The following is a 12209-nucleotide window of genomic DNA, read 5'->3' as shown; positions in this document are numbered from 1 at the left end:
ATTTAGGGACTCCCCGTGTTCAGGTTTTGTGCCTTTAGGACCTTTGCATTTATTCAGGGGGTCCAGGAAAGAGTAGAAAAGGAGGTTTGGTAAACTGAACTGCTTCAGACCTCGCCTGTCCTTCCTCTTAGGATCTGCTTTCTTTGGTCCTGCTTTAGAGTGTTGTGGAGTATTTGTTTACCCTGTAAAGATGTGTTTCTGTCTAATATGCATTCTGACTGGTTTAATAAAGAGCTAAGTGGCTAATAGCTAGACAGGACAGTAGAGGCGGGACTTCCGGGAAAGAGAGGAATTCCGTGGGAAGAGGAATCTAGGAGCACAGGAGATGCCAAGGAGACACTAAAGAGGTAGGATATACGGTGCAGAGTAGAGGTGACCGAGCTACGTGGTAGAACATAGATTAATAAAAGCAGGTTAATTTAGGTTATAAGAGCGAGTGGGACAAGCCTAAGCTAAGGGCCAAGCTTCCATAGTTAATAAGAAGTCTCCGTGTCATTATTTGTGAGCTGGTGGCAAGTTTATTACACTAGAGAACCACATGCATGTGTGCCCACACCTACCTGGGGAGCCTAGTGAACCAAAATCAATCAATCTCATCCCTCCACCCCCAGTAGCACAGGCTGGTCTGGAACTCACTGCACAGCCTAGGGTAACTCCCAATTCACTGCAATCCTTCCTCAGCCTCCCAAACGCTGGATTACAGGAGTTAGCCACAACCTCTGGCTGTGTATTGATCTCTTGATCCGGTAAACAGGTAGCTTTAGGGCTAAAGTTTAGATCCAAGCAGGGGACTGTCCCACAGAACAGAGCTGAGCACTGCCCCTTTGTCCTCCCAGAGCAACCTTGAGCTCTTCTTCCTGGGTCTGTACTGGGGCCAGGGAGTGGGGTCACTTCCCTCCATATCTGTATCAAAGGATGTCCTGGGGTCTAGGCTGTCCTCTAGGTGCCAGTGGAGTTCACTGGTAGGAGCAATGAGGGAGGGGAGAGGGGTGGGCTTTTGTCTCACAACTGCTCCCTCTCACTGCTTTGGCACAATGCTCATGGGGTGACGATTCCACTGTGCCCCGTGGGTCTTGTGGAGGACTCAGTGAGGCACCTAACAGTGGAGTAGGGGCTGACTTGGGCTGCTCAGCTGTCACACTAGACTCCTTTTGTTCTGGAAGATAAAAAATGCTTTAAATAAGTGTGGTCATCCGACGACGATATCGCTCCTGCTATAGCGAGGCCCAGTGCTGACAGCAGTTCCACAAGACCCATTTTGAATTTGTGGTGTCCGCATAAAAAGCATTTCACTCTGACCTGAATGGGTTTTGGCTCTAAGCAATCAGCCAGGAATTCAGCCTTGGGTCTCATTTTCCTCAGGCCTCCAGAGGGTTCCTGGGGATAGACCTAGAAGGCCTGAGGAGCATTTACCCTTTTACCCCTGCCATAATTAAAAAGTTGCCCAGCACACACCTTCCACAGTGCCCAGGGACCCTGAGGCTACTAAAGCTCCGAGTTACTTCATATGCAGCAGAATTGAACCTGAAGAGCCTTTTGACCCCATTCCTTCAAGTTTTGTTGATTCTGACCATACCAAGGACAGTCAGTCAGACAGACAGACAGACACACATACACATGACTCAAGGCAGAAATAATATGTGATTTAATAACCATCCTTGGCTTTGGTCCATGGAAAAGATTTAATATTAATTGCCTTAATATTCAGTAAGAATCAGTAAAACAAACACCTCCTCCAAATAAGGATATTAGTGGCTGACTTTAAAAAGATGCTTATAGAAGGTGAACCCAAAGAAAAGCATATAGTTATCCTCCTGAATATTAACCTTCATCAGGCGATGAAAAGAGACACAGACAGTGACCCACATTGGAGCACTGGACTGAAATCCTGAGGCCCAAATGAGGAGCAGAAGGAGAGAGAGCACGAGCAAGGAACTCAGGACCGTGAGGGGTGCACCCACACACTGAGACAATGGGGATGTTCTATCGGGAACTCACCAAGGCCAGCTGGACTGGGTCTAAAAAAAAAGCATGGGATAAAACCGGACTCGCTGAACATAGCGGACAATGAGTGCTGCTGAGAAGTCAAAAACAATGGCACTGGGTTTTGATCCTACTGCACTACTGGCTTTGTGGGAGCCTAGGCTGTTTGGATGCTCACCTTACTAGACATGGAAGGAGGTGGGAGGTCCTTGGACTTCCCACAAGACAGGGAACCCTGACTGCTCTTCGGGCTGCTGAGGGAGTGGGAGGGAAATGGGAGGTGGTGGCAGGGAGGAGGCAGAAATCTATAATAAATAAATAAATATGCTTATAATTTCCGAATAGGTAACACAGTCACAGAGCTAAAACAAAAATTCAAAGCGCTGAAAATCTGAATGCCTCCCTTCATAGCCCCCTCCATGTCTACCCCTCAACCTTGTGCTAACAGAGGTAACAGCTTATATTCATTTTTCCACATTCGGAATGGTCTTTTGCAAACTCAGAGATCTACCTCTGCCTCCTGAGTGCTGGGATTAAAGGAACTCAACACCACCACCCAACCAGAATCCCTTAAGTCTGTAGGGGCATGCATGCCATGGTAAGAGTGTGGTGGTCAGAGGTCAGCCTGTGGGAGTGAGTTCCCTCCTTCTCTGTGGGTTCCAAACATCAAACTCAGGCTGCCAAGCTGGCAGCAAGCAACCTTCTTGAGCCATCTTCCTAGTCCCCATAATTCCCTTTTGTGAAAAGAAGCACATTGCATGGAACACATCACTGCGTTTTCACTTGCTGTGTTTTAGGCACTCGCTCTGCCATCTGCAGCAAATGGGCAGAAGTAGAGGACACCATGTCAAGTGATGCTATGGGACAATGGTCTTTCATCCTGTCACTTGTATTATGTTTAATAAAATGCTGATTGGCCAGTAGCAGGCAGGAAGTAGAGGCAGGGTGACCAGGCAGGAAATAGAGGCAGGGCAATGAGAACAGGAGAATTCTGGGAAGAGGACACAGTCCACAGTCATGACCCAGCCACAGAAGAAACAAGATGTGACTGCCTCGCCGAAAAAGGTACCAAGCCACGTGGCTAACAGACAATAATAACGGGCTAGTTTAAGATAAAATTAATTGAAAGAAAAGTCTGATCTACTAGGCCAGTTCATTTATGATTAATGTAGACATCTCTGTGTTTATTTGGGACTAAACAACTGTGGGACCTGGTGAGACAGAAACCTCTGTCAACAAAGTGAGAGAAACTGAGCACAGAAAGATGAGCACCACAGGTTTCTTCTCATATGTGGAAGCTAAACAAGATTGCCCTGACAGTAAGATGGAGATTGCTAGAAGTTGGGAAGGATAAGGAGGGATGGGAGATAAAGGGAAGTTGGTTCAATTAGTGCCCACCGTACGCATGTGTGGGAATATTACACCACAGGGAACCCTTGTAACATGTACAATTAATACATTTCCCTTTTCTTTCTTTTTCTTCCTTCCTTCCTTCCTTCCTTCCTTCCTTCCTTCTTTCTTTTTTCTTTTCTTTTTAAAGACAAGGCCTCACTGTAGCTTAGCTGGCTAGGAACTCATAATGTTACCTAGGATGGTCTCAAACTCACAGATAAGTGCCTGGATCTGCCTCCTGGGCTCTGGGATTAAAGGAGTATGTCACTCCTTAATACATCTTTTTCTTTCTTTTGGTTTTTCAAGACAGGGTTTCACTGTGCAGCTCTAACTGTCCTGGAACTCGCTGTGTAGACCAGGCTGGCCTTGAACTCACAGAGATCCGCCTGTCTCTGCCTCCCGAGTTCTGGGATTAAAGGCACGCGCCACCACTGCCCAGCTCCTTAATACATCTTAATAAGAAAATAATAATAATAATAATTAGACCTAAGGCACAAAGTTAGTGTAAGATGGTTTGCAGAGTGGCAGCTCACAGAAAGTGCAAATGATCAATCCACAACCGTAAAAGTTCAGGGAGCTGAACATGGCATCAATAACAGCTCTGCAGAGCTCATTCAGCCAGAGGCAAACAGCAAAGATCCTACTGGTGGGACCAGGAGTTGCTCCAAAGTTTTGAGCAAATTACTCAACTGAATGTATTAAAATGTTTCAACCTCGCTTTTTTGATTCCCATCTACATGATGCATTGCTGAGTGTCAGGGAGGCAAAAAAACAAAAACAAAGAAACGAAAAACCCCAACAACAACAACAAAAAAACCCCAAACCCAAAACTCAACAAAAACAAAACAAACTAGCAATTTGGCCTGGTGTAGTGGCACATTCCTGTGTTCCCAGCACTCAGAAGTGGAAGGTAGAAGGGTCAAGAGTTCAAGGCTAGCCCCAGGTACAAAGTGAAACTGTCTTAAATGGTTCTCAACCTTCCTAATGCTGGGACCTTTTAATACAGTTCCTCATGTTGTGGTGACCCCCAACTATATAATTTTTTTATTGCTACTTCGTAACTGTACCTTTGCTGGTGCTATGAATCAGAATGTAAACATCTAATATACAGGATATCTGGTATTTGATACCCCCCCAAAGGGGTTATGACCCACAGGTAGAGAACCACTGGTCTAAAACAGAAAGGGCTGGGATGTAGCTCAGTGGTAAAACACCCACCTAGCATGGGCGCTTGGTCTGGGACATCCTCTGCGACTATGGTGCAAACACATTGTCTTTAAAGTGCTTCTGACTGAACTGGCTTTGAGTCTTTTGAAGAAAAGAATCCTTAGAAATCTGAATATTTACCAGGGGATAGCTGGAGCCATTCCAGCACATCTATAAAGGATATTATGCAGCAATTATATGATATATATATGTTTTTATTCGCAGGCGTGTCCACAAAATATTCTTTAAATTTGAAAAGCAATGTTTTACTCATTTGTATTTTTACCTCACAAGCAAATAACTTTCATGTATTTCTTCTTTATACCAATTCTTTGCATATATTTACATAAGACTGGAACCAATGACTTTCAGCCAGAGGTGATGTTGACCCCCAGGGTATATATAACACAGGGCACTGACGGAAGAGGCTTTCGTTGTCACCCTGGAGAATGCTAGGAGGCAGAGCTTCCAAATCCCACAATACCCGAAGGACAACCTCAGCTCCCGCTGCTTCAAATCCTTTCCTGACCCAGATTGTTAATTGTGCCAAGGCTGAGAAAGTTTGGCTTGGAAGGGGAGGCCCAAAGAATAAATGCCAAATTGCCAACGTTTTCCTTACATATTTGTGTTATGTGATTTATTACAATGTGCTTTTATTTTGAAAATTGTGGTGGTTTGAAACAAAATGGTCCCCATAGGCTGATATATTTGAAGGCTTGGTCATTACAGGGTGACTCTATTTGACAGGGATTAGGAGGTGTGGCTTTGCTGGAGTAGGTGTGGCCTTGTTGGAGAAAGTGTGTTACTGGGGTGAACTTTAGGGTTTTAAAAGCTGAAGCCTGTGGATCCAGAGGTAGAACTCTCAAGCAACTTCTCCAGCACCAGGGCTGGCTGCATGCCACCTGTTCTTCGCTATTATTATGAGAATGGACTAAACCTCTGAAACTGTAAGCAAGCCCCAATTAAATGCTTTCTTTTATAAGTGTTGTCATGGTCATGCTATCTATCTCTTCACAGAAATAGAACACTAAGACAACTAAAAATTACCTTATAAGGTAAGAAATACTATTTAATAAAAATGGATTGTTTTGACCAAGACAGTGATGGAACAGGAGTTGCAGATTGTTCCCCAAGGGGCAGAGATGTCAGTGGAGGGTGGATAGAGCTGGAGGCAGGAAAGGATGGGAACACACTGCAGCCTGGTCCTGAAGCTGGTGTTATGTACACAATCGTGTGTGTGTGTGTGTATATGTGTGTTTATGTGGGTGCATATGTATGCTCATGCATATGGAGCCCAGAGGTTGACCCCATGATGCCCTTGATTGTTCTCCCTGTTATTTTTTTGCAGCAGAGTCTCTCACCAAACATGGAGCTCACCATTTTGGCTAGAGTGGCTGTTCAGTCAGTCCCCAGGATCTTGCTGCCTCTGTTTCCCAATGTTAGTATTACAGGTATAGGCTGCTGAACCCAGCTTTATGTGGGCACTGGAGCTCTAATTCAGGGTCCCATGATTACATTTTATTATCTGAGTCATTTCCCAGCCTCCACACATCCGATCTTGTTGACTAGAATGAGAGTCAAATTTTCTTGAACCCAACAAACCCTGACAAAATTCTCCTATTTCTAGGGAATATTCCACAACATGAACACAATGCTCGGCCCAGGACGTGGCCAGTGTCTGCAAGTCCTCTAGTTGTCCCGCCGTGAGTTTTTACCCTTTACCTGTGTGCAATGGGGAGCAATGGGAGATGTTTTCTGTCTAAATTAGAGGCCTCTGTACCTATTGTGGTTTCTGTCTGCATTATTAACTTTCCTTCCTCCCTCCTCCTAGTATCTTCCTCATTGGTCCATAACCTCGCAGAACGGCCACCAGGAGGTGCCCTGCATCCCCATCCCTGGGGCCAACACCATCACCTCCAGTGGACACTGCTGTAGGAAGAAACTGAGCCTTTAATCCCGGCAGAGGTAGCCAGATGTCTGTGAGCTCGAGACCAGTCTTAATGTACAAAGCGAGTTCCAGTCAGTCATGGCTGACTGTACTCTGCCAAAAAATAAAAAAGAAAACAACAACAACAACAACAAAAACACCAAAAGAAAAAGAAATTGAAGCCAAAACTGTGAGTAGGTCCTGCCAAATTCTGACAGGGTGGAACAACGTAGCAAATTGGTGATGGCTAATGTTCTGCCTGAAGACCCGAACCCGCGGATTAACAGGCATAGCCAACAAAACCGTCTTCCTGAGCTCATGTATCATTTGTGGTGCAGCAAGTCCCTGACTGGGGGGAACTTAAGCTTCCAACAGCCCCCACCCCACACACACACCCCACAGGAACTGCTATGTGGCTGGGACACAGAGGCGCGAGCACGCAAGCGGAAAGCCGCTCGCTAGCTGTCATGGTGACTAACGTCACGCCTCCGAGGCTGAGGGAGTCTGCGCGGCGGGCGAAGGGGCCGAGCTGCTCATGCGCAGCACCTACCTTAGCTTCTTGGGCGGGCGGGGGGAGGAAGCGGAAGACTGACTGGACATTGACAGACGCCAGTCACCGGAAGTCCCGCCTGTCTTGCCGAGCCTGTTCCCGGAAGTGCATCTACTTGTCTCCGGCGAGATGGCTTCAAGGTTACTTCGCGGAGTGGGCGCTCTGGCGGCTCAGGCCCTGAGGGCCCGCGGGCCCCATGGCGCGGTTGCGACGCGCTCCATGGCTTCTAGAGGTACGTGAGGGAGCTGGGCGCGCCAGGTCGGTGGCCTCGGGGGTGGTTGATGACGGCGCGGTCGAGCGGGGTGGGCCATTGAGCTCGTCCTAGCCCCGTGGACCACCTTGCGTTCCGGGAGCCTGCGCTCGGCGCGGTCTGGCGGTGATTTCGGCCGCCCACCCGATTGACCGCTTCTAAAGTGCACTGACTGGAAGGTGCCGGGTGACCTTGGGAGACAGGGACGGTTGGAGAGACGAGAAAGGGCTGGACCGACATCCAGATTCCTTGCCCACCTCCAGCCCATACGCTCTCATTGATTTGGTTTTAGAAACCAGCTTCGGCGGTTGGTGGGGAAAACATCCCATAAGGCGTTGGGAGTCATGACTCAGTGGGCCGAGGGGGCTATGGAAATGGGTAACTTGGGAGCCCACCAAAGAAGCTTACAATGTCACCTCTCCCGTGTCGGTCATTTTCGCCTGTATTCATCATGGTCCTATTATGAATTATTGATACAATCCATTTTTCTTCTTGCAGGTGGTGGTGTTCCTACTGATGAGGAGCAGGCTACAGGGCTGGAGAGGGAGATCATGATAGCCTCAGAGAAGGGACTGGTGAGGGAAAATTCTCGGTGTCCTCTGGAGCCCTTGGACTTGGGCGGGATCACAGGAGTCTGCTGTCAGCCAGCATTTGGTCCCGGAAACTCGACTTGTAGGAACAGCCCCTTTGAAGTGTAGTGGCCGGGGATGTCTGTGATGTATGTCATAATTAGTCCATCCTTGTCTTTTTCAGGATCCATACAATATGCTACCTCCGAAGGCAGCTTCAGGCACCAAGGAAGATCCTAATTTAGTCCCGTCCATCACCAACAAGCGGATAGTGGGCTGCATCTGTAAGTACCTTGCCTTTGGTTTCTGGCCTGTTTGTTTATGTCCTGCTACACAGAATAGAATGTCTGTAAATCGCTTCAGATACATGCATGTGACTGACTGTATGTGCACAGAAATACTCATGAACACTGTTGTAAGGGTTCTGACTGTCCCGATCCTCAGTGCGTGTGAGAGGCCACCGGAATCAGATGCCCCTGGGGCTGTAGTTACACGCAAGGTTGTGAGCCAGCTGTGTGGATGCTGGGAATTGAACTCAGGTTCTTTGGAAGAGCAATCCATGCTCTTAATTGTTGAACTATTTTTCCAACCCAGATTATTTATATATATATAGTATAAACCTTAAATATAAATATATAATATATATAAAACAAGTTGTGTGCCAGGCACTAAGGATTCAGATCAGTGCTGCTCCTGCTGCTTTGGGATTCTCCGCAGAGAATGGAATTGTGGGAGCCTGCAGTGACCCTGATACAGGGTATTTCACTCATAGGTAAACTCTGCCCACTGTTTCATCTGAAAGAGCAGAGCTTGCAGTGATCTCTCAGAGTCAATTGCAGTTTTGTCTCTGAAGTGTCTATAGGGAAGAGGTGCTGGAGCTGGACGGCTGTCAACCACTCTTTCCTTTCAGGTGAAGAGGACAACTGTACCGTCATCTGGTTTTGGCTGCATAAAGGCGAGACTCAGCGGTGCCCAAGCTGTGGAACCCATTATAAGCTGGTGCCCCACCAACTGGCCCACTGAGCCCTGCGTTAACTTTTCAGAATGTGATGGAAAACTACCCTCCAATAAACTAGCCGTTGTATTGGCTCCTCCCATAGGTGGCTAGTCTTTCTGTAGTTTTTGTTTTGTTTTGTTTGAGACAGGGTTTCTCTGTGTAGTCTCTGCTGTCCTGGGACTCTAGACCAGGCCAGCCCTGAACTCACAGAGACCTGCCTGCCTCTGCCTCTGCCTCCTGAGTGCTGGGATTAAAGGTGTGCATCACCACCACCACTACTGCCCAGCTTCCATAGATATTTTTGCATTGTGATCAGCTGTTTCTTAATACTGGCTTGACATCTACTTAGAATGTAAAACCAGTATGGAGTTGTTTTATTTATTTATTTGTTTGTTTGTTTATTTGGTTTTTCAAGACAAGGTTTCTCTGTGTGTCTTTGGTGCCTGTCCTAGAACTAGTTCTTGTAGACCAGGATGACCTTGAACTCACGGAGATCTGCCTGCTTCTGCCTCCCTAGTGCTGGAATTAAAGATGTGCACCACCAGAGCCTACCTGAGTTGTTAGATTTTTATTTTTAAAAAAAATTTAAATTTTAAGTTTTATATGAAAAGATAGAGGAGGAAAAATCAAGGGAGATTTTGAAGGGTGAACAATGGCAGTATTTGAACCTTACTTGGGTCTTGATGTTTTTGTTTTTACAGTGCTAATGATTGAATAACTGGGCCACATGCTACTGAGCCACCTTCCAACCCTGAACCTAGATTTAGGGGAAAGACGTTGGGGACTGTCACTGACTTCTGTACCTATCTGTGGTTCCCAAGTCTGCCTACCAAGTTTAAAGGAGAAAGGAGGGGGAAGGGAGAGATGCACTGAGCTGGCCACAGCTGTGCCATTTATAGTCCCAGTTACTAGAGTCAGCGTGGGGATCACCTGAGCCTAGGCCACATAGACAGACCTTGACCCAAAATATTTTAAACTCAGCATTGATATTAGGTCATCACTAAATTTTCAAGTGTGAGTTTTTCTTCTCCAGAAGGACCCATGGAAAAAAGAATTGGGAAGGAGAGCAATAACTCACCTCAGCCACCATGTTTATGATGTGTTGGTAAAATTCACAAAACAAATTTCTGTAAAATGGAAATATCTCTTCATTTTATGTTGAAATTTGCCAGACTTGGCTTTCTTTGCTATCTCCTAAACTGGTTCAGCATACATAATTCTGGGTTTGAACTCAGGGATGGAGAGCCTAGGAGAAAGGCCCTTTCCCGATCTTGCTGACCTGTTTGGAAGGTGTAATCTAAACTACTGCTCTAGATGTGAGTGATCGTCTCTGCTTCCGGGTGCTCAGGCATTGATTGGCCACAAGACCTTTCCTGTTGGAAGGGGATCCCACACGCTACTAGGTCTTACTCCGACAATCCCACCTTAAATTCTATTACCACTATTGTACCCCGAAAACTTGAGGTGCTGCTGGGAAGCTCTTCTTGTACACACTTTTCTTTCCGTTCCTTCAACTTGCATAAAGTGAGCTAGACCAGAAGTCAGCCTGTGCTCTCCTGGCTTCTCATTTCCAAATCCTCCTTGCTGTTTTTCTTTGAAGGATTGTAACCAGTACAGAAAGAAAAGTCTCCAGGACATTTACAAGCTGTGGTGGGCAGAACAATGATCCTCTCAAGATGTCCACATCTTAAGACCCAAAACCTGAAATGCACAGAGCAAGCAGGAATTGAGGTTGTAGGTGGAATTGAGTTTGCTGACCCTAAAACTAGGGACAACTGACTGTCCATCTTTCAGGTTCAGCAGGTAATGTATACCACCTGCCCAGCCTGATGACCTGAGTTCAATCCCTGGGATCCATGTGGTGGAAGGAGGGAACCAGCTTCATTAGTTTTTCTTTGTGTGCTGTGGTATACATGCACACTAAAATAAATACCTTAAAAATTAGATTTTGGATTATACATGTGGAAGGGAATGGGAGACCTAATGATACTGATTCAACACAGGGAAGAGGTCTTGAGCCAAGAATGCAAGTGGTCTCTAAAGGAAGGCAAGAGAGTGATTATTTAGTCTCCAGATATGAAGGCCTGTGGATACTTTGATTTTAGCCCAGTGAGACCCATGTTAAGCCGATACGTAAGATCATAGATTTACATTCTAAGTCACTACATTTGGGATTAACTTTTTATAGCAGCAATAAGAAACTAAAACAGACTACTAAATTCCTGAGTCTATGGGTCTTAGCTGAACTTTGGAATCACCTGAAGATCTACAAATCTTAGGACCCAGGCCATACTAGACCACTGAAGCATAGTCTGTGGAGTGGACCTGGGGGAGCAGAGTTCCCCAGGGGCTTCTAGTCCGCAGCTACAGTTGAGAACTACACTAGGCTAGTCAACGTGGGCTTGAGGAGCTCCTGTACCTCCTTGGACTATTTGGGATAAGAAAGAACTGCGGTGTTCTGACCAAGAGGGCTAAATTTCAGGTTCTGCATCCAAGAGGGTTTGTCTTGTGTCGCCAAGGAAACATACAGACTTCATTACAGGTTTAGGAATAAACATTTCCAGAACCCCTTGGAAATTGCCAATCTGGTGCTGTCATACAGGTGTAGCATGGTTTTTTGTTTTGAGACAGGGTCTCATAACTGATGGTCTAGAACTCCTGTGTAGACCAGGCTGGCTCAAACTCAGAGATCCACCTGCCTCTCCTGAGTGCTAGGATTAAAGCCATGTTGCCACCATACCTGGTGTGTATTTTTGTTTTTGTTGTAATATTCTGTGTGCATGCATGCATGTGCAGTGTTTGTGGGCACATGAGCCACTGTATACACATGGTAGTCAGAGGGTAACTTTGTGAAGTTGGTTCTGGCCTTACCCCTTTATATGAATTTGAAAGATTAGTTCAGAACATCAAGCTTGTGTGGTGTCTTTACCCACTAAGTATCTTTACCCACTGAGCCATTCTTTTGTTCCATCTTACAGACTTTACTTAATCCCTTCAATATGACTATCAAAAATCAGGAAGGTAGTTTATATATTTCAATTACCTAATCCTTAGACAGGAAGTTTTCCTAAATGTTCATTAGACTTGTGTGTGTGTGTGTGTGAGAGAGAGAGAGAGAGAGAGAGAGAGAGAGAGAGAGAGAGGGAGAGGGAGAGGGAGAGGGAGAGGGAGAGAGAGAGAGAGAGAGAGAGAGAGAGAGAGAGAGAGAGAGAGAGAGAGAGCGCTGTGTAGCCCAGGCTAGCCTCAAACTCAAAACTGTGTGTCAGCCTCCTCCTGGTTGCTGGAATTAACAGGTCTGTGTCACCACACCCAGCTATTCAGTGTCTTTTCCATCA

The 12209-nt window shown here is 46.2% G+C and overlaps 2 protein-coding genes across 2 annotated transcripts in view; one reads left to right on the top strand and one right to left on the bottom strand.

The window, feature by feature from the left end:
* Fam178b (family with sequence similarity 178 member B) overlaps window positions 1–7070 on the bottom strand; it is a 135538-nt gene extending 128468 nt beyond the window's left edge. Inside the window, exon 1 of the mRNA XM_075980437.1 lies at window positions 7059–7070. The gene's annotated coding sequence lies outside the window, so the exon portion shown is untranslated. The remainder of the gene's footprint in view (window positions 1–7058) is intronic.
* A 62-nt stretch (window positions 7071–7132) lies between these two features.
* Cox5b (cytochrome c oxidase subunit 5B) lies at window positions 7133–8976 on the top strand. The gene is made up of 4 exons (XM_075980438.1): window positions 7133–7290; window positions 7807–7883; window positions 8062–8161; window positions 8788–8976. The coding sequence occupies exons 1-4, from the start codon at window positions 7188–7190 to the stop codon at window positions 8898–8900; spliced, it is 393 nt and encodes a 130-aa protein (XP_075836553.1). The 5' UTR covers window positions 7133–7187; the 3' UTR covers window positions 8901–8976.
* Window positions 8977–12209: the final 3233 nt, after the last annotated feature.

This window comes from Microtus pennsylvanicus, chromosome 7 (genome assembly GCF_037038515.1).
Source record: "Microtus pennsylvanicus isolate mMicPen1 chromosome 7, mMicPen1.hap1, whole genome shotgun sequence".
In the NCBI taxonomy this organism is placed as follows: domain Eukaryota; kingdom Metazoa; phylum Chordata; class Mammalia; order Rodentia; family Cricetidae; genus Microtus; species Microtus pennsylvanicus.
The sequence above is the reverse complement of the archived record's forward strand: the minus strand, read 5'-3'. Positions and strand labels throughout refer to the sequence as shown.

What these genes read in the sequence shown, in the direction of transcription:
- Cox5b (XM_075980438.1), top strand. Translation starts at nt 7,188, where the DNA reads ATGGCTTCAAGGTTACTTCGCGGAGTGGGCGCTCTGGCGGCTCAGGCC. An exon ending in GCGCTCCATGGCTTCTAGAG is followed by an intron (nt 7,291 to 7,806) that starts GTACGTGAGGGA and finishes TTCTTCTTGCAG; the next exon opens with GTGGTGGTGTTCCTACTGAT. An exon ending in GCGGATAGTGGGCTGCATCT is followed by an intron (nt 8,162 to 8,787) that starts GTAAGTACCTTG and finishes CTTTCCTTTCAG; the next exon opens with GTGAAGAGGACAACTGTACC.